The sequence below is a fragment of the Hemicordylus capensis genome, chromosome 6, assembly GCF_027244095.1.
Source record: "Hemicordylus capensis ecotype Gifberg chromosome 6, rHemCap1.1.pri, whole genome shotgun sequence".
NCBI lineage: Eukaryota > Metazoa > Chordata > Lepidosauria > Squamata > Cordylidae > Hemicordylus > Hemicordylus capensis.
In genome coordinates, this window is record NC_069662.1 from 56,700,375 (window position 1) to 56,718,116 (window position 17,742).

General features: G+C 45.7%; 1 protein-coding gene across 1 annotated transcript; it reads left to right on the forward strand.

Moving 5' to 3' along the window:
- The first annotated feature begins 2,267 nt into the window (after positions 1-2,267).
- Positions 2,268-17,070, forward strand: IFI35 (interferon induced protein 35). Its single transcript, XM_053266296.1, has 9 exons — positions 2,268-2,487; positions 3,677-3,756; positions 4,280-4,438; positions 5,331-5,447; positions 7,655-7,808; positions 10,882-10,991; positions 12,659-12,848; positions 14,228-14,334; positions 15,400-17,070. Exons 2-9 carry the CDS (start codon positions 3,727-3,729, stop codon positions 15,598-15,600), a joined length of 1,068 nt encoding a protein of 355 aa, XP_053122271.1. The 5' UTR covers positions 2,268-2,487; positions 3,677-3,726; the 3' UTR covers positions 15,601-17,070.
- The last annotated feature ends 672 nt before the right edge of the window (positions 17,071-17,742 follow it).

The window sequence follows — 17,742 nt, forward strand, 5'->3', positions numbered from 1 at the left end:
TTTCTCTGACCTATATTTTATTTACTCATTCATATTATCTTTATACAGCTGAATCAAAATACCTCTAGGTGATTTACAAACATGTCAAAATCAGCAGTTAGAAACAAAACAATCCAGCATCAAATATCTAATTTAAAAGGTGTACCTTTATGGCCCTTTTAAAAACTGCCAGAGAGGTCAATGCAGAGAGTGCATTCCAAAGCATGGGGTGGAGGCAACCATGAGAGCCCAATTCCAACTCACCACCAGATGAGCTAGTGTTAACTGCTGGTGGACCTCCCCACATGATATTAATCCATGGTGGGGTCTGGTGCTCTTAAGAACCCCTACATTGCAAAGTTCTCTCTTCTGGATTATCTGGTGGGGGAATGCTAAGAGTAGAGAAACGAACTTCGAAAATGAAAAATCTGATGTTGTCCAGGCCTGGGAGTTTTAGGATGAGTGAAAGAATAGCACTTTTTTATGGAGAGTACTTAGCAAGGGCTTAAGCACAGAACCTACCTTCAGGGTCCTGGAACATCAAAAAGCATGGGGAATACAATTAGCTCAGTAACTGCAGCTTGCTTCTTGTCAAAGTTGAAAGGCTTCTGCTGAAGAGACTGACTTCTACACAGGCCTGAATCTCACCCCCTTATTCATAAGTGTGTCTGGGTCTCTTCAGAAGAGTGCTGATTGCAACACGCAAGCGGAACAGTGTCATGCCTGCTGTTAACATCACTGGAAGATCGTCATCATGCACTCACCTGAGGGGGGCATTCAGCTAAATTGTCCCCCTTACATTGAAGGGATGCGCAGACAATGCATCAGAACATCCTCTAGTGATGCCAAGACTTGAGTCCTCTTGGACCCCTCCTGCCTTGACTTCTCCTGCCTTGTGGTTGGTGCCAGTGTTCCCTCTAAGGTGTGTGCATGTGCTCATGGCTTTTGATGTCCGCTCAGTTAATTTTAGATCCCGCTCAGGTTGAATCAGGAAGGCCCCACTTTGAAAACACATGTGCACACACTGCTTGTTACTGTTGCTCAGAACAAAACCCATTCTGCACACAGATGGAAAAAAATAGAACACTGGTTGCTGCTTGTCCAAACCAGTCCAATGCTAGGAAAATTTACTTGTTTCAAATGCATCTTAAGACCTAGGTGCTCAATCCTTGAGTTCCAAAAGTTTGATAAATGGTATCTGAAAGATTCTGTATGTGTGGAAACATGAGTATTTACTGTATGTTGCTACTTACATGTTCTGCAAAAAGTGCAAGGTGAATAATTCTGTGAAACTTGAAAAGTTTGCATTTCTACAGTAGTCTGAAAGTGAGGTCCAATAAATTCTGGTCCAGTTCTATCTACCTTCTATTACAGGGTTTCTTAACCTTGGGTCCCCAGATGATGTTGGACTACAACACCCATCATCCCCAGCCATGGCCTCGAACATCAACTGGAGACCCAAGGTTAAGAAATCCTGTTCTAACTACCTTATGGGAGGAATTCATTTTGGGCTATTTATTGCAAAGAAGCTTAATGTGTAACGGTTTGTAAATCTGACCAAATTTTGAGGGGGCTAAATCCTAATTTGGCATTTGAAGATTTCTTTTTCCTGTAAGCAGGACAGAGATGTTCCTGTGTTTTGAATCTGGATTTTTGGCATGATGGCGGTGGTGGGGTGCTTCCTTTGCCTTAGGTTAGCTCTTCCTACTTCAGTTAGCCCTCTCATCTCTGTGCCTTTGTATCATTTAAGTTTAGGACTGGTAGTTGATAAAGCTGGGGGTGGTATTTGATAGCTGCTTTTGCTTCCTTTAGAGTTTTTCTCCTGGCTTGAGTGGCATCTCTGAAGAGATAAATGAGCATCTCTGAGCATGTGCAGAGTGCACTTCCTCTACTGTTAAGTAATAAAGAAGAGCATACAGCTATGCAACTTCTAAAAGGAAGGGGTCTCCAAAGTTGTATCCCTAATTATGTACTAGTTGCACTATTACGTTGTGGGACAAGACATTCTGCCCATTAAGTTCCAAAGCTGAGCTCTGCTGTGGAAAACACGTTTCGTGGAGTACAGCTGAGCCCGGTACCATATATAGCAGATATTAAGAGACGGGATTTCCTCAGGAGAAGCTGAAACTCCTAATCACGCTTGGCCCCAGGCCCAGCACCAATTTGTTGGACCCGCAGACCTTTTTGTTTACGTTTACATCACATCGTTTCCCGTTATTTCAAAGTGGCCCGCCTTTCAAACTGGAATTTGACTCGCTGGAGACTTCAGATCCAGCAGAACTCGCGTGAATCGGCTCGCGACATCTCGCTCTCAGACCCCCTTCCGACCCTCTCCGAATCCAAAATCCCTGCTGACGGGCGGGGACGGGGAGCAGAGAAGCGGCTTAATCTGAGGGCGGGTCTGATGGGAGGAGCAGCTGTAGCAAAAGCAGCGAGGAATCGAAAGTGGAAGTGAATCGATCCGCTGCTGGAAAGCCCGGCCCAGGACCAGAGGAGCCGACGGTAGGGGTGCGTGCGGGGGCGGGGTGGTCTCTTGCAATGGCTATGACTGCTTTTTAAGTGCTTTCCGCTTCCCGATCGTGCAGATGTTGTTAGCCTGCCCCGTCCTCTTCCCCAAGGCTGTGTACTGCCTGTTTTGTGTCCGACTAATCTCATCTGAGTTGCCATATCCCCATGCGTGGGCCTGATCCCCAATTTATGGGCAGGGGGGCAGAGCAGAAGGTATTTCTCCCAACCACACCGCTTCTGGTCCGTTTGGGTCTCCTCCTCTACTCTTTTAGTTGTTCCCCATTGCTTGAGTCCGTTTTTCTGTCTGTCTCGGCGAACTGAAGGGTGGAGTGACTTAAGGCTCCTCTTCAGGACGCTGTGGGTTCTGTGACTCTGCAGTTGTGCCAGAAACTTGGGATCTGATACTGGGCACAGAATTCAGCAACTTGAGAATCTCACATTTATTATAGCAGGTTTCTAGACCTGAAAATGGGCTTGACACTGGGTGGGCAAAACCTGGTGAAATTGCAAGGAAGGAGAGTCGTTCAGTTGAGCAAGATATGCAGTGGAACATTTTCCATAGAAAAATGAAGTGGGGGGGGGAGCCCCCTGAAAATCTTCAACCCCACCTCTCGGTTAACAACCCTATAGAATAAGACCAAAGGCTTATCTAGTCACGCTGGTCTACCCTGTGGTTGTCTTTGGTAGAGTACAGGAGGGGCTTACTATGGCTTCCTCCCACGCAGTATGAGATGATGCCTTTCAGCTTCTTCCCATATCACTGCTGCCCGATATAGGTGTTCCCCATAGTCTGGGAAACTTACCAGCGGGGATTCAAGCCGGCAACCTCTGGCTTGCTAATCAAGTCATTTCCCCACTGTGCCATTACCCTATCCCAGTTTAAATGACCTGGAGCTCACCTAGGTAGTTTCAAGTTTCCATGTCTGTCAATCTTCTATTTTGTTTTGTCTCTTCTGTGTAATTACATGGGACATTTTGGAAAAGGGGATATACTTAGACAGATGAAAGTGATCAGTGGTAGGTTTGTTTCCTGTCATGTTTTCTTAAGAAGATATAGCAATCTACCTGTAAGCATGATGGTGATGTTCCCTTTTCCTTGGCTCCTCCTGGCTTCGTATGCTTGCCTCTCTGTATGTCTGCTGAGGGGAAGAGGCTCTGAGATGTGAACTTTCTTTCTTGGGTTCAGCAGGTGTCCATATACCCAGAGAGAACATTTCTCTAAGCGAATCTTGGGTGACGATGACAGAACAAACCTTGTGGAACTGTCAGGTACTCCTTGCTGGAAACATTGATGGTCCTTAATTTCTAAAATGTGACGTGCTCTGTCTTTCCTCCAAGCTTTCCCCTTTAATCCCGTATACATGGGGGCTGGTTTGGTTGCTCAGTAATGGTTGAGATACACTCTGCACATGCCCCAAGACACTTCATATGTCCCAGGGTTGCTTGCTGCTGTTCAGAATTGGTTTTCATTGCATCATTACATTTCTTTTCATGCATATCCCATTGCTCCTTCAAAGGAGCTCAGAAAGGCATGCACTATTTCTCCCCCATTTTGTCCTCACAACAACCCTGTGAGGGAGGCTGTGGAGAGAGACTGGCCCAGAGTAATCCAGTCAGCTTAATGGCTGAGTGTGAATTTGAACCTGGGCCTCCCCTGGCCCAACACACTAACTACTACACCATACTGACTCTCAGCAAGGTTCTTTCAGTCCTCAGCTCTAAGGAATTCAAATTAAGCCATGGAGGAGGAGATCTGATGAATCTGTGGTTATTTCTCCCCCCACCCCTGCAGGATGCCTACAATTCTTTGCAGTTTGACCGGTTGTCATTGGAAACAGACAAAGGGAAAAGCGAGCAGGATGCAACCAGACTCCAAGCAGAAGCTGAGCTTCTCTTTAGAAGTCTCCAGGAATACGAAATGGAGGCCCAAACCCAGGAAGCAGCTTTCCAGGTGTGACTCTTTTTAAAGACCAGAGTTGTGAATATTCTTTGCTTTAAAAAACCAACACCAACAAATTCTTCATCGAGGCAACCCAAGTTCTGTCCTGAGAAAGCTGAATAAAGAATGCAGTTGCAGCAAAATTGCATCGGTTTGCTTATTTTGCATTTCGTTATTTTACTTCTACAAAGTCAATGTGAAGGTTGGAGGAGAGTTATGCAGGCTGCTGAAACTTTGACCACTAGAAATCTTTCTCCCAGGTTCTGGGATTTCCCCGGGCACTGGTTTTCTTTGCAGTCCATAAAGGTTTCAAAATGGCTTTTTGAAAGCTGGCATTTTCAGGAAGCTGAACTCTACACACCTCCTTATAAAATGCAATGTCTGCATTTGCATAGTCTGGTTTCCACATGGCAGAAGATATACAGCCCTGTCCTGAAACATGTTCTTTCTAGGGTAGAAACAAAGCCTCTTGCCTCAGCAGCCATGCACGGACCCCTCCTAGTGCCATTTTATTATCCAATCGCAGAAGTTGATATCTGAGTTCTAAAATGATTTGTGTGGGGTTTACTCCAATTCCTGCCCTCTCCAAAATCGGAGCCTCTGTCTTGCCACTATCAACCCACTTTCCCATTCTTCGGCTTCCTGGACTGCCCTTGTGATGCAAGCAGGTTCTGGGGCTGAGTAGTCATGAGCTGTAGCTCCAATATAGCTTTTCCTGTTTTCAGGCTGATAGCTTGTAATCCCACCAGGATTCTCTGGGTGTTTGGTGGGTGATGGATGGAGGTACATTGGCAAGGAAGTGCAGAGGCCTGGGATCATGAGGAATGGGGGTGCTGTAGGTAGTCTGCAACAGAAAAATCCCTCTTGCTTTCTGTTTAGCAACCAACCTTTTTCCCCCCTACAGAAAATGATGGAGATGGAGAGGGAAACAAAAGGCCAGCTGCTACAAGAGAAGCAGGCACTAGAAGATGAATTGGAGCATCTGGAGAAATTACAAGTTGCCCAGGAAAAGCGTTACAAGGTATTGGGGAGGTGTAGTGACAGCCTCCCTTCCCTCTAAAGAGTTAACCAGAAATGAATCATATCTTGACTAACAGTCTGGTGAACTCCAGCGTAGCCAATCAGTACACCAAGTGGGTGGGACCTAGAGAGCAGTTGCTGGGAATTCTGGAAACAAGAAGGGCAGTCTTTGTTGGAGAGAAGTGCATGCAGAAAGGCTTAGTGAGGGGCAATGGATTTTGCTCCCTCATGGTTGAAGCCAGCATGGAGGTTCCTCTCATGGAATAACTCTGTAGAGCCTTAAAAGAAAGGATTGCAGGAAGCTTGATTCGCTTCAGGAATTGGGTGAGTCCAAGGAAAAGGGAATTCAGCATAGGGAATAGTTTGCTAGATTATGCATTAGAAACTTATATTTCTTTGGTGTGTATGTTTTGTATATCCCTTATACTGTTCTAGTATTGTTTACGTGCAATGTAATTGAAATAAGAAACACTAGCCTACGCCCAACCCTACCTAGGGCATTGCAAAAGACTCTGTAAACATTTAATTGTGCCTAAGACAACCTGTTTTTGTAACCTACTAAGTATTTTTGAGTGTATCTAAGAAAGCTAGAAGCCTCAGACAGAAACAATCTGTAGTAAATGAATAAAACTGGATTTCTTAGTTATTTTTTTTCTACAAGCCTCTCCAAGTTGGTTTTTAACTCAAGAAAAGCGGGGGAGGGGTTTTACGCTGGTGCAAACGCATCCTCAAATGCTCAGCAACTATTAGTTTTCTCACCACGTGCAGGCTTGCTTGTGGAAGATTTTTGTACTTGTCCAAGAGTCAAATTAAGAGTGTGTTTTTCCTGGATTATCCCACCCCAAACCCAGAGTGTTTCTGTAGACAAAAGAGGTGGTGGTGGCGGCGGCAGCCTTTTGAACCTACAAATAAAACAGAATAGTTTTAGGAGAAGCCTAGTTAGGCAGCTCAGCAGGGATGATTCAGCATTTCTTTCCCTCACGTAAGCTTGCTTTTAAGCCACTACAGGAGATGTGTACCTGAATGGGTTATCTACACACAGCTTTAGAAGGAAAAGGTCCATGCAGCTTTTGCTTGGTCTTTTCATGAGCTAATGGGACACCCAGCCTGAGTTAGGCTGCGTGTAAAAACCGTTGTAAGCGTTGCCTAACCCTGTTGTGAAACCTTCGTCTTAAACAAAATTAAGGGAGCAAGCACTCCCTTAACCCCCTTTACCTGATCATGCGGCAGCACCGGCTGCTTTCAGCCATCACTGCAACACTGGTGGGCGCCTCCCCATTGCTGGGGGAATCCCCACAATCCACCGCACACTAGAGGTGTGCACGGTTCGCAGCTGGGCGGGGTGGCTCTTTAAGGGCGGGGGAGGGTGTACTTACCCCTCCCACCACTTTTCCCCTGCTGGCACCCCTTTTTTGAAAAGCATTTGGGGCGGCAAAAGGCTTCAGAATGTGTGATTGCGTGTGCGTATGCCGCATGCATGTCTGACGTACGCACACACACGTGATGCACACGCAGTGCGCATGCACACTTGCACATTCTGAAGCTTTTTGCAGAGCCTTCCCCCTGCCCTGCCACCTGGTAGGTCGTGTGAATGGCCCCATTGAGTCTTAATCTGAATTCTTCTCTGGGGTTTCCTGTCTGCAGAAAGTCAAGCATTGCTTAAGTCAAAGGTTCTCAAGTTTGCGGTCCCAGATATTGGAAGACTGCAACTCTTGTCATCTCTAGGCACAAGGCTATCAGAGCTATAATATTTGGTGATATTACAGATATAATAATCTGGTGATCCAAGCAATCACCAGATTATTGCAATATCTGGTGATCCAAGCAATCACCAGATTATTGCAATATCTGGTGATCCAAGCTTGAGAACCCCAGCTTAATGTTTAAATTCAGAGGTGCTGTAGCTATCTATGAATCACAATTCTGCCTCCAAGTCCAGGTATGGAGGCTCGTCTTCAGCATTCTGCGTATGCATAAAGCACTCTGTACGTTAGAAGTGCTTTGCATGTTTCCAATGGAACATTGACCTTGAAAACAGGTTCTGGGAGCTGAACTCTCACTCCTTACTTCTGACTCTAATTAAGCTCTGAAAGAAGGGGGATGGGTGGGAAGAGGCTCTTTGCGTTGGGGTGGGGTCTTGGTTCTGTGATGAATTTGCAAGACCTGGCAGGAAAAATCTATTCACTACCAACCTTGTTTCTGTTCCAGGAGCCACCTGCTCTTCCTGAGAGGATTATGGTGTTCAAAGGCCAGGTGGGAGATGGGTTGGAGGCAACATTGCCTGATAAACTGACTGTTGTGCCACAGATCCGATATCCTGTGCCTGGAGGATCAGCTCTCGTCACGTTTGAGGATCCTGAAGGTAGGAGAAGCAGCTCCTGATTACACTCTGAAAGTCTGATACCCGATGAGCACCACAGTGGTGACCATCAGCTGTGAAACATAGCTGGAGGCAAAGACTGAAGAACAGGAAAATATTGTGGGAACGCTAGACTTTACAAACTGAAAAACATAGTTCAGTTGAAATAATTGGCTGCAGACTGTAAGATACGAATTTAGCTTCCACTTCTGCTATAGACTCTTTGTTTGGCTTTGGGCAAGTTACTCTCTCTTTCAGCCTCTGGTCCTCAGTCTTGGGGAAAAAGGTCTAATAGGGGCCTAACTCACTGAGGGGGTGTGACGGCATGATACTTGTTGCAAATTAAGAATGCTCCATAAATAAGTAATATTAGCAGGAATGATGGATTTGAGGTCTTGGATTAAAGAAGAAAAGGAGCCATGCAGTCCTGGAATTGGTTTTCCGTATTCCTCCCATGTCCCCACATTGGTGGAATTAGAGTACACAAATTCCAAGGCAGTAGGTCTGATTTATAGGCAGGCTTGGGCCTAGCACCAACTTCTCTTTAGAAGTTAAGCAGCTGCCTAAGGCTTAATTCTCATTGAGGTGGTAAATCTGTTTCTAGACTGTACCAGTTTAGACTGCAGGTGGTGAGACTGTATAACTTCAGTTCTCTTCCATACAAAAATAAACAAACACTCCACAAAGGAAACTAGCATGTCAGGGTGAAGAGCTCTAGCTTAGAATTTTCACTGACAACTCATTTTCTGTGTGGAGGGTGTTTTAGTAATGTGAACCCTCACCTGAAATGGTGGTCAAGCCCAGAGACATAAGAAGAGCCCTGCTAGATCAGGCCAAAGGCCTACCTAGTCCTGTGTCCTGATTCCCACAGTGGCCAAAGAGATGCCTCTGTGAGTCCGCTGTCAAACTCCCAGGGGCCGAGGTGGGCTTCTAGCCCTTCTTGAACTCCAGAATGACTGGAGTACCCCCCCAAAAGGGAACACCCAGGGGAGGAGGTTAGCTTGTCACCTGAGTCCTCCTCCTGGCTTGCTGCATTCAGCCAGTTCCCTCTCCTGGAGAACTCCTGGCTCCCATACTCAGAAGCTGCTCCTCATCAGCAGCTGCCTTGTCTTTAAATACCCCAGTGCAGAGCTGACAGGGCTTAAAAGCCTACTTCCAGCTCTGCCCCCTTCCTGACCTTGCTTCCTGTTTCCTGCTACACCCAACCTAGCTGTCTCCCTAGAGCTGTTTCCTGCAGCTCTCCCAGCCTTGCCCTCTCAACCCTACTGGGATCCAACCATCCTGGGCCCTTCTCACACACACTGCCCGCTAAAGAGAAGGAAGCCTCAGAGGAGGGATGCCATGCCCTTCTCCCGACTCCACAGGGCCACCCAAGCAACCAGGTAACATGGCATCCCGACATCCACAAATAGGAGTTGAAGGTCATACTGCTCTCCTGTTGCTCCCCAGCAGCCAATGTCCTGCCTCTGAACCTGGAGGTAACATGTAGCCAGAAACAGAATTGTCCTCCATGAATTTGTCTAATCTCCTTTTAAAGTCATTTAAGCTTGTAACCCATCATCACATCTTGTGGCAGCCAATTCCATAAATTAACTCTACTCTGTGAAGAAGTACTTTCTTTTGTCTGTCCGAAATCTTCTGCTAGTCACCTTCATTCGATGACCCCGGTTCTCTTATTTTGAGGGAGAAAAACTCTTCTCTTTCCACTCCCTCCATACCATATAGAAGTCTATGGGCCTCAGCCATGTTCCAGCTTAGTTGCCCATTTTCCCTAATATAAAAGCCCTAAACATTGCAACCTTTCCTTATAAAGAAGATACTCTAGTCCCCTGATCACTTTGACTGCACTTTTCTTTACCTTTTCCAGTCCCACCATATCCTTTTTGAGATGCAGCAACCAGAACTTTACACAGTGTTCCAGTTGTGGCCAAACCATAGATTTATATAAAGGTGTTACTTATTTTCAATCCATTTCAAATCCCCATTGATTTACCACTTCTGCAAGAACTCGGCATGGCTGTAGGCCTTGGGTCTTTAGATGCTATTGGACTACAACTCCCACCATTCCCAGCCACAGTGGCCTTTAGCTGGGGATGATGGGAGTGTAGTTCAATAACATCTGGAGACCCAACATTGAGAACTCTTGCTGCAGACAGAGATGAGAGGTGTGCAACTGCAGAACAAGATGTAGTATAGAACATTCCCCATGTGCAGCATTATTCGGAGAGAGGATAAAGGGTTCTTGTGGGGTGTCCCTCTTGGCACAGCAGGAACCCCTGTATAAAATCTCCACTTCCAAATATAGGAAGGGACCTATCTGATCACCCAGCTGCCATTTCTGTCTCGGGGGATCGAGTTCTCCAAGCTAATTTAGCCAAATGTTACCTCAGCTTGCTTTGCAAGGCCTCCCATGATGGAAGATTTTACAACCCCTCAGGCAATAAAATAGATGGGAAAATTTCTTTCACTATTTAAAAGATGTATATTCTGTGGCTTACAAAATTAAAAGTAAGCAATAAAGGGCAATTAACAACAACATACCTAAAAGGAAACTAAAAAATGCAGCTCAAAGTACAAAAACAAAACCCGCAGACACCTGAGAGAAAAACTGAAACAGTTTAGCTTCCTGATCTAAATGTTTACCCTCACAATCTTTATTGGACTGCCTTGTGAATTTACCAAATTCTGTCTTTTCCAGCCTTCTCTAAGTTGGACATAATTATAAACATAAGAACAGCCCTGCTAGATCAGGCCCAAGGCCCCTCCATTCCAGCATCCTTTTTCACACAGAAGCCCACCAGATGTCTCTTGGAAGCCGACGGGCAAGAGCTGAGGGCATGCCCTCTCTCCTACTGCTACTCCCCTGCAACTGGTATTTAGAGGCATCTAGCCTCAGAGGCTGGAGGTGGCCTATAGCCACCAAACTAGTAGCTATTGATAGACTTGTTCTCCATGAATTTGTCTAAGCCCCTTTTAAAGCCATGGTACCTGGGTGAGCAAGAAAGCAAGGGATGAAAAAGGATAGCTAGGGTTGAATTGTTCTTTTTTGTTCCTTCCTTCTCCCTGCCTCCATTAGTTGCCAAGAGAATCATCGCAATGAGGAAGCATCGGATTCAGCTGGATGAGTGCAGCTATGTGAATGTAAAAGTTGAGCCAGTGGAGTTGTTTCTGCCCTCTTCCTTAGAGGTGGGTTCTGCAGCCTTTGGCTTTGAGGTGGTGGTGGGGGGGGGGAGTGGATTGAGTTTTACACCACTGGTAATGGGTGCGAAACCCATAATAAACAGGGATTTGTGTGCTGGAAAAGAAGAATCCAAATTCTGCATCAAGAAAAACTGGGTTCTGTGACTAGAACATTCAAATTAGCATTTTGCTTCTCTTGCATAATTTATTCTGCATTGAAGCCCCACCTCCAGGCCTGTGCAAAACCTGCTCAGTGCATTGGTGCCCCCCTGCCGGTTTCTGCAGTTTCAGGCACACTGTCCCACATGTTTTCAAGCCTGTCTCTGCACCCCAAGGGATTAGAAATTGAGGGTTAGACATTACAGTGAGAGGTCCATTATTGGATCTCTTGCTTTTTTTGAGAAGTTCAGTAGCAACTCTGAATGGTGCCATTGAAGTGTGATTGCGTACAGGGCAATTCAGCATCGGTAGCTTTGCTGAGTCTCAGTTCTTCGCATTCTGTGTTCCTTTGCAGCATATCTCCCTCTTTGACTGCACAACAGATGCAGGGGATTCTGCAATGTTTATGCATGTGGAACTCCATGCCTCTTCTGAAGGACTGAAAAAGATAAATATTTCGTATCCCACTGAAATCTACATCAGTTTCTTCAGGTGCCAGCACTGATCTTTGCGGCACTAGCCCTGCAGAAAGCTGAAGAAGATTTTTCATTCCTAGCCCTAGATGTATAGGTTCATGCATCAAACCCTGGTTCAGCTGCTCTGACTTTATGGTAATAAAGGGAAAGCCAACCTTTCCATATTGGTGCATTTAATGTATTATTATTATTATTATTTCTTGTTTGCACAGTTAGACAGGTGTTATTGACTGGTTTGTTTTATCCAGAAATCGAGTCCTTCCCAAGGGATGGCTGAATTTTATTATGAATATTTATTATCAGTAATTATACTGCCCCTCCAAAAATGGCTCAGGGCAGTTTACACAGAGAAATAATAAATAAATAAATAAGATGGATCCCTGCCCCCAAAGTGCTCACAATCTAAAAAGAAACATAAGATAGACACCAGCAACAGTCACTGGAGGAACTGTGCTGGGGGTGGATAGGACCAGTTACTCTCTCCCTGCTAAATAGAGAGAATCACCATGTTAAAAGGTGCCTCTTTGTCAAGTTAGCAGGGGTATCTTTAATAATTTTGTAGAAGAGGGAATTTTGGGCTGAAGGAGTCTGAAAAGCTGCATCTGCCAACATAACATCGTCTGCAGGGCGCTGAAGCCCCCTCACTTCCCACCACTGGAATTCTGATTGTGCCTTTCTCCTGGTCTCTGGAATTTCAACAGGCTTTCTGCTCACACCAGTTCAAGCAATCTGCGCCATAAGGGCTAGAAACTTGCTCTTCCCCCTACTTAAACAAAAAACGCAAGCTACAATTTCTAGGAAGTTATGCACTTGGGGTCCTGTTCTGCACACTTTCTGCACTCCTGCAGAATGGCAGCATTCATGGAACCATGACTGTATGAGAGCCTTAATGTTGGAAGAGTAGTTCTTGCTGTGCAGAAAATGCTGAACAGGCCCTTGGACTCTCCCTCGCCAATTCTGATGGACTTGCCTCCCCAGCTATGCTGAGATGTGGTCATCTGTTTCTTATTTCCTGAGGTTTCTTCCTCTCACCCACAGATCTCCCTGGAACAGAGTTCTCGGCGAGTCCTGGTGTCAGGACTGGAGGGCCTGTCTGTGCCGGAGGAACTGCTGCTTGACAAACTGGAGCTCTTTTTCAGTAAGCCCAAGAATGACGGTGGCGAAGTGGAGCATGTGGAGCTACTGAGGGACTCTGGCCATGTGACTCTGACTTTCGTAAAGGACACAGGTATGCAGAAATGCAGGGAGGGCTATATGCTCCTGCGGAATGGCGGGGAGCATTTCTTCTGCTCACAGATGTGGCGTGGGATGGATAAACATGTCTGAATTTGTCAAGTGGTTCAGGTAGCTCAGCATTTGGTCTACAGGAGAACATTGTTAATCATGACCAGGTAATTGGCATTTGGGAAGAGGATGGCTAAAAAAGGGTTAACCTTTCATATCTGCGGGTCAGGAGTGGCTGGAAATTACCTCGGAAGTCATTTCTGGCCACCATTTTGAGGTCAGGAGCCTCAAAAATGGCTCCTTTTAAAAGAAATAAAGAAACTGTGATTTTCACACAATGTTTTACTATTCAGGAGCACTGTTGGGGACCTGTGAAGCATGGTCGGCCACTTCCCCCTGCATTTAAAGGGCAACTTTCCCCTTTGGGGGGGGGGCATTTTCCCAACCTCCAGGAACCTAACTCCATTTGCATTGGCCCAATGCCTCCATATTCATGGTTTCTGTATTCGCAGTAGTGGATGGAGAATGGAACCCCCACGAATATGGAGGTTCTCCTGTACTTAAAACTTTCCCAGGGTGCCACATAAAGCCAGGGTAGGATTTATGACAGTCGTCACCTGCTTGTTCTTGAACATGGTGGCTGAACTTTCAGCTTTTAAGGGTAGCTGCCATCAACAGACTGACCATCTGCATATTTATCAGATCCCTTTTTACATTTGTGGGTTCCCTTTTTACATTTGTGGGAACCCACCATTGCAGTGGGTTCCATAGCTACTTGTGTATAATGTGAAGAAATGCTTCCTTTTGTTTGTTTTTAAATCTGTTCCCTCACGAAGAGAATTTTTCTTTTTCTATTCACTTTCCCCAGTACCATCTCTTCGTTCTTTCCCCACTTCCCCCTTTTTGGGGCGGGGCAGGGTGGAGCTATAGAAGCCTAACAAGGGAGGTTATCATTTCAACACGCCCTTCTTCAATTCATCTATTATTTCTTAAGATTTATTTAGCCACAGTATTTTTGTTTAAGCTGTCATTCAGTTAACAGCTGGGGTTAAATAAACATATGGTTTAATTGCTTTCATTTCTGTATTAATGGGGTTGTCGCTCTGTGGAGAAAAATAATAAACTGCTGTGTACTCCAAGCCTTTTGGAAGGGTGGATAAAAAAACTGAAATAAAGTAACATCTGTGCTAGGCCCTGTACTGTGCATTCTCCCCCTCCCCCCAATGTCTTTGTACTACAGTCCACCTTGTTCATTTTTTGAGATAGAGTTAATTAGAATTATACCATCTTCTGAAAGCAGCCAGGGTGACCCAAGGGACAGTAACTTCATTCATGCATCTGTCACAGATCTCAAGTGTGGTCTTTCTTCCCTCCATTCTCCAGTGGCCGAGCAGCTTGTTCAAAGAGGCCGGTTTCAGGTGCCCATTGGGAAAGAAGCACATGAGGTCAAGGTGTCACCCTATGTAGGTGGGACAATCACAGACCTACAGGTGAGGATGAACATGTGTTTGATCCCTCTCTTGTTTAATGTCACCATCTCTAACTCTTTATATAAAGGAGAATTTCTTCACATCCCCAGCAGTGTTCCCTCTAACAGGGATTCCCTGGTGTTGTTGACTACAACTCCCAGAATTCCCAGCTGCAATAGCTTTTGCTTGGGAGTTATAGTCAACAATATCTGGGAATCCCGGTTAGAGGGAACACTGATATCCAGATATGAGGCATAGTCAGCCTGAGTGTGATCTCCAAAGAATGATGCGTGACTTATTTCCCACTCACAGGCTCTCAAGCCCTGCCATAAGAAATTTTGTCATGACTAGCGTCGTTGATTTAAAGGGAATTTAATCATGACTAACGTCCTTGGGGTACAACCTATACATTTGAGTCATTTCAAGGAAACTTTAATTGGGTGCAACTAGGAACATAGGGAACTGCCATATACTGAGTCAGACCATTGGTCTATCTAGCTCAGTATTGTCTTCACAGACTGGCAGTGGCTTCTCCAAGGTTGCAGGCAGGAATCTCTCTCAGCCCTATCTTGGAGAAGCCAGGGAGGGAACTTGAAACCTTCTGCTCTTCCCAGAGCGGCTCCATCCCCTGAGGGGAAGATCTTGCAGTGCTCACACATCAAGTCTCCCATTCATATGCAACCAGGGCAGACCCTGCTTAGCTATGGGGACATGTTATGCTTGCTACCACAAGACCAGCTCTCCTCTCCCATAACTCTCCTTTCTAGTAACTCTACCCTGTTACTAGATCCTTGCCTAAGGATTTATTAAACACATGGGATTTTGTTTCTCACTGTATTGCAGTAGGGTCAGAAAGCACACACACACTCTTCCCGCCCCCTGCCCCCCAATCTTGGGTCCTACCTCCTCTGGAAATCACAAGACACTGCATAAAATCAGCTGTCAGAACAATTGAATTAGAGATCTTGGATCCTGTTAACATTTTAGCAGATCTGCTGCTGCTTGGGGGTGTGCATTGATCAAATACCACTGTAAGGTTTTGGCATTGTTTCACTCTGGCCTAAACCCTCTTTCTTTCCATCCCAGTTCTGTCCTTCAGTATGTGCTCGGACTGTCCTGCTGTCAGGAATTCCGGATGTCATGGAAGAGGAGTTAATGTGTGAAGCCTTGGAGATCCACTTCCAGAAGCCCAGCAAGGGTGGGGGAGAGGTAGAAGATGTTGCTTACAATCCTGCTGGGCACTGTGCAGTAGCCATCTTTGACAAGGAGGAGGAGGAAGAGGACTGAGTTGCTCTGCTTTCCAGGGCCAGGGAAAGTTTCTTCCCCATTCCAGTAGAAGTGATTGCTGAAATCTACCTAGAAAGAAACCCCAAGAGGAATGCAAACTTGAAGTTCTGAGGAAGGGGTGGGGAGAAACTTCCCATTCTTTGAATTATTATTAGCAATTGAATTATGTAAGGACATTGAATTATTAGCAAGTGAATTGTGTAAGGTGGAAATTGGTGAGCAAATCTCCAAGTATAAGAAATTGATTCTACTTGGGACCTAAACTGGGTGCATGTGAAGGGCAAAGGAGTGGTTTGAGTAGGAGTCATGTTCTTGCACCTCGGGTGATAGAGACCTTTTGTCACAACAGTCCCTCTTTTCCTTGACCTGTGATCTTCATTATGTGCTCCTTTGATGTGTGGCTTCCCCTGCCTTTCCATCCCTTTTTGGATGTCCTGTAGCTGGGCATTGGAATGATTCCAGTTTCCTAATATTTGTTCAGTAGAAAGGAGACAAATCGAAGAGAATGACAGAATCACATTCATGGGATTTGAACACAATTAATTTAATGTGAGCGAAACAGAGAACCTGATGGCTGATATCCAGGCCAATATTGTAGCAGAAGAGCATTTTGTATTGTACAGGGGAGGGGGATTTTTTGCTGATAATCCTTCCTTCTGCTTCCCCAAAATATGACCCTGGGTGTCCTACAAACATCAGGGACATATTTTCAGGCGCTACAGGTGGCTGCAGAGAAGGGGAACGGTAAAAATCCCCCTTCTCTTGAGTGACCGAAAACACACTTCCAGTAGTGTGAACATTAATCTGGATGTCAGCTAATGTGTGTGGCTCTGCAGATACAACTATCTCCTGATTCCTATGGCTTATCAGTTTTGTAAGATTGATGGATGACTCCAAGTCTTGTACCTATGACCTTTCCTGGGTTGGCAGCAGGGTAGTTACCCTGGAGTTGGGGTTTCCTGAAACAGATGGCTTGAAGAACCCATGATGTTAATGGATATGGCCCTTTGAATATGTTCTGGCATTCAGTACACTGGAGTAAGCAGCAGGAAAGAAAATGTCATGGTGGGGGTAGGTATGTTTTGGGTCATTTACACCTGCATCCACGGAATGGAGTTGCCCGTTAGGTGCTGTACACAGGCTCAAAATATCTGCTGCTCTACAACTAAGAGCCAAAGTGCATGCAGAGCATTTCAAGCAGGACTATTGGCAACTAGGTGACCTTTAATGAATGTAGTCAAGCCCCTCTTGTCATTTACTGGGCCATGCTAATCAGCCATTATTACCTCAGCAAACAGGAGTGGAGAAGGCAAAACAGCACATGAAAGAGAGGAGGGGAGTTCCCCTTCTCCCTTCTGTAATATCCTATCTTTAGAGGCATCATGATAGACAAGGAGGTGGGAAGGGGCTTTGGCTGCACTTTGTGAAGGTGTTCAGCATTACATTGCAAATAAATTCACAAAAGAGGAACTGGCTTGGACTCATTTTTGAAACCTACAAATCTAAACTAGTGATCTTTGCGATTTTGCAAGTGGAGACCACTTTGGCAACAGCTATTTCCTACTGTGCTTTTCTCAGTGCTGGAAGGCCCCTTTAAGAGAGAGGGAACCCTCTAGGAAGAAAGCACCAAGGATTACACTTCTTATGTACATGTTTTCCAAGATGGTGCAGGGTCTCAAAAGGACTCACTCAGTTGCACTTAAAGGAGCCCCCTGGCCCCTGCAATGGGCACTGCAGTGAAAATGCTTATCTTTGCATGGTGCTAGGGGGATGAAAATGCTGCAAGGCATCATGTCATACTGCACGGGAGGAGGCAATGGTAAAACCATCCTGTACTCTACCAAAAGAAAACCACATGATGCAAAGTAGGGGTTCCCACTGCTGGGGATGATGAGAGTTGTAGTTCAGCAGCATCTGGAGTACCACAGGTACTGGTGCAGCTTTGGCCAGTGTCACATAGGCTAATGAACAGTTAAGGCACCACACTTTGGGTGGATAAGAACCTAAGAACAGCCCTGCTGGATCAGGCCCATCTAGTCCAGCATCCTGTTTTGCACAGTGGCCCACCAGATGCTGCTGGAAGCCACAGGCAGGAGTTGAGGGCATGCCCTCTCCTGCTGTTACTCCCCTGCAACTGGTATT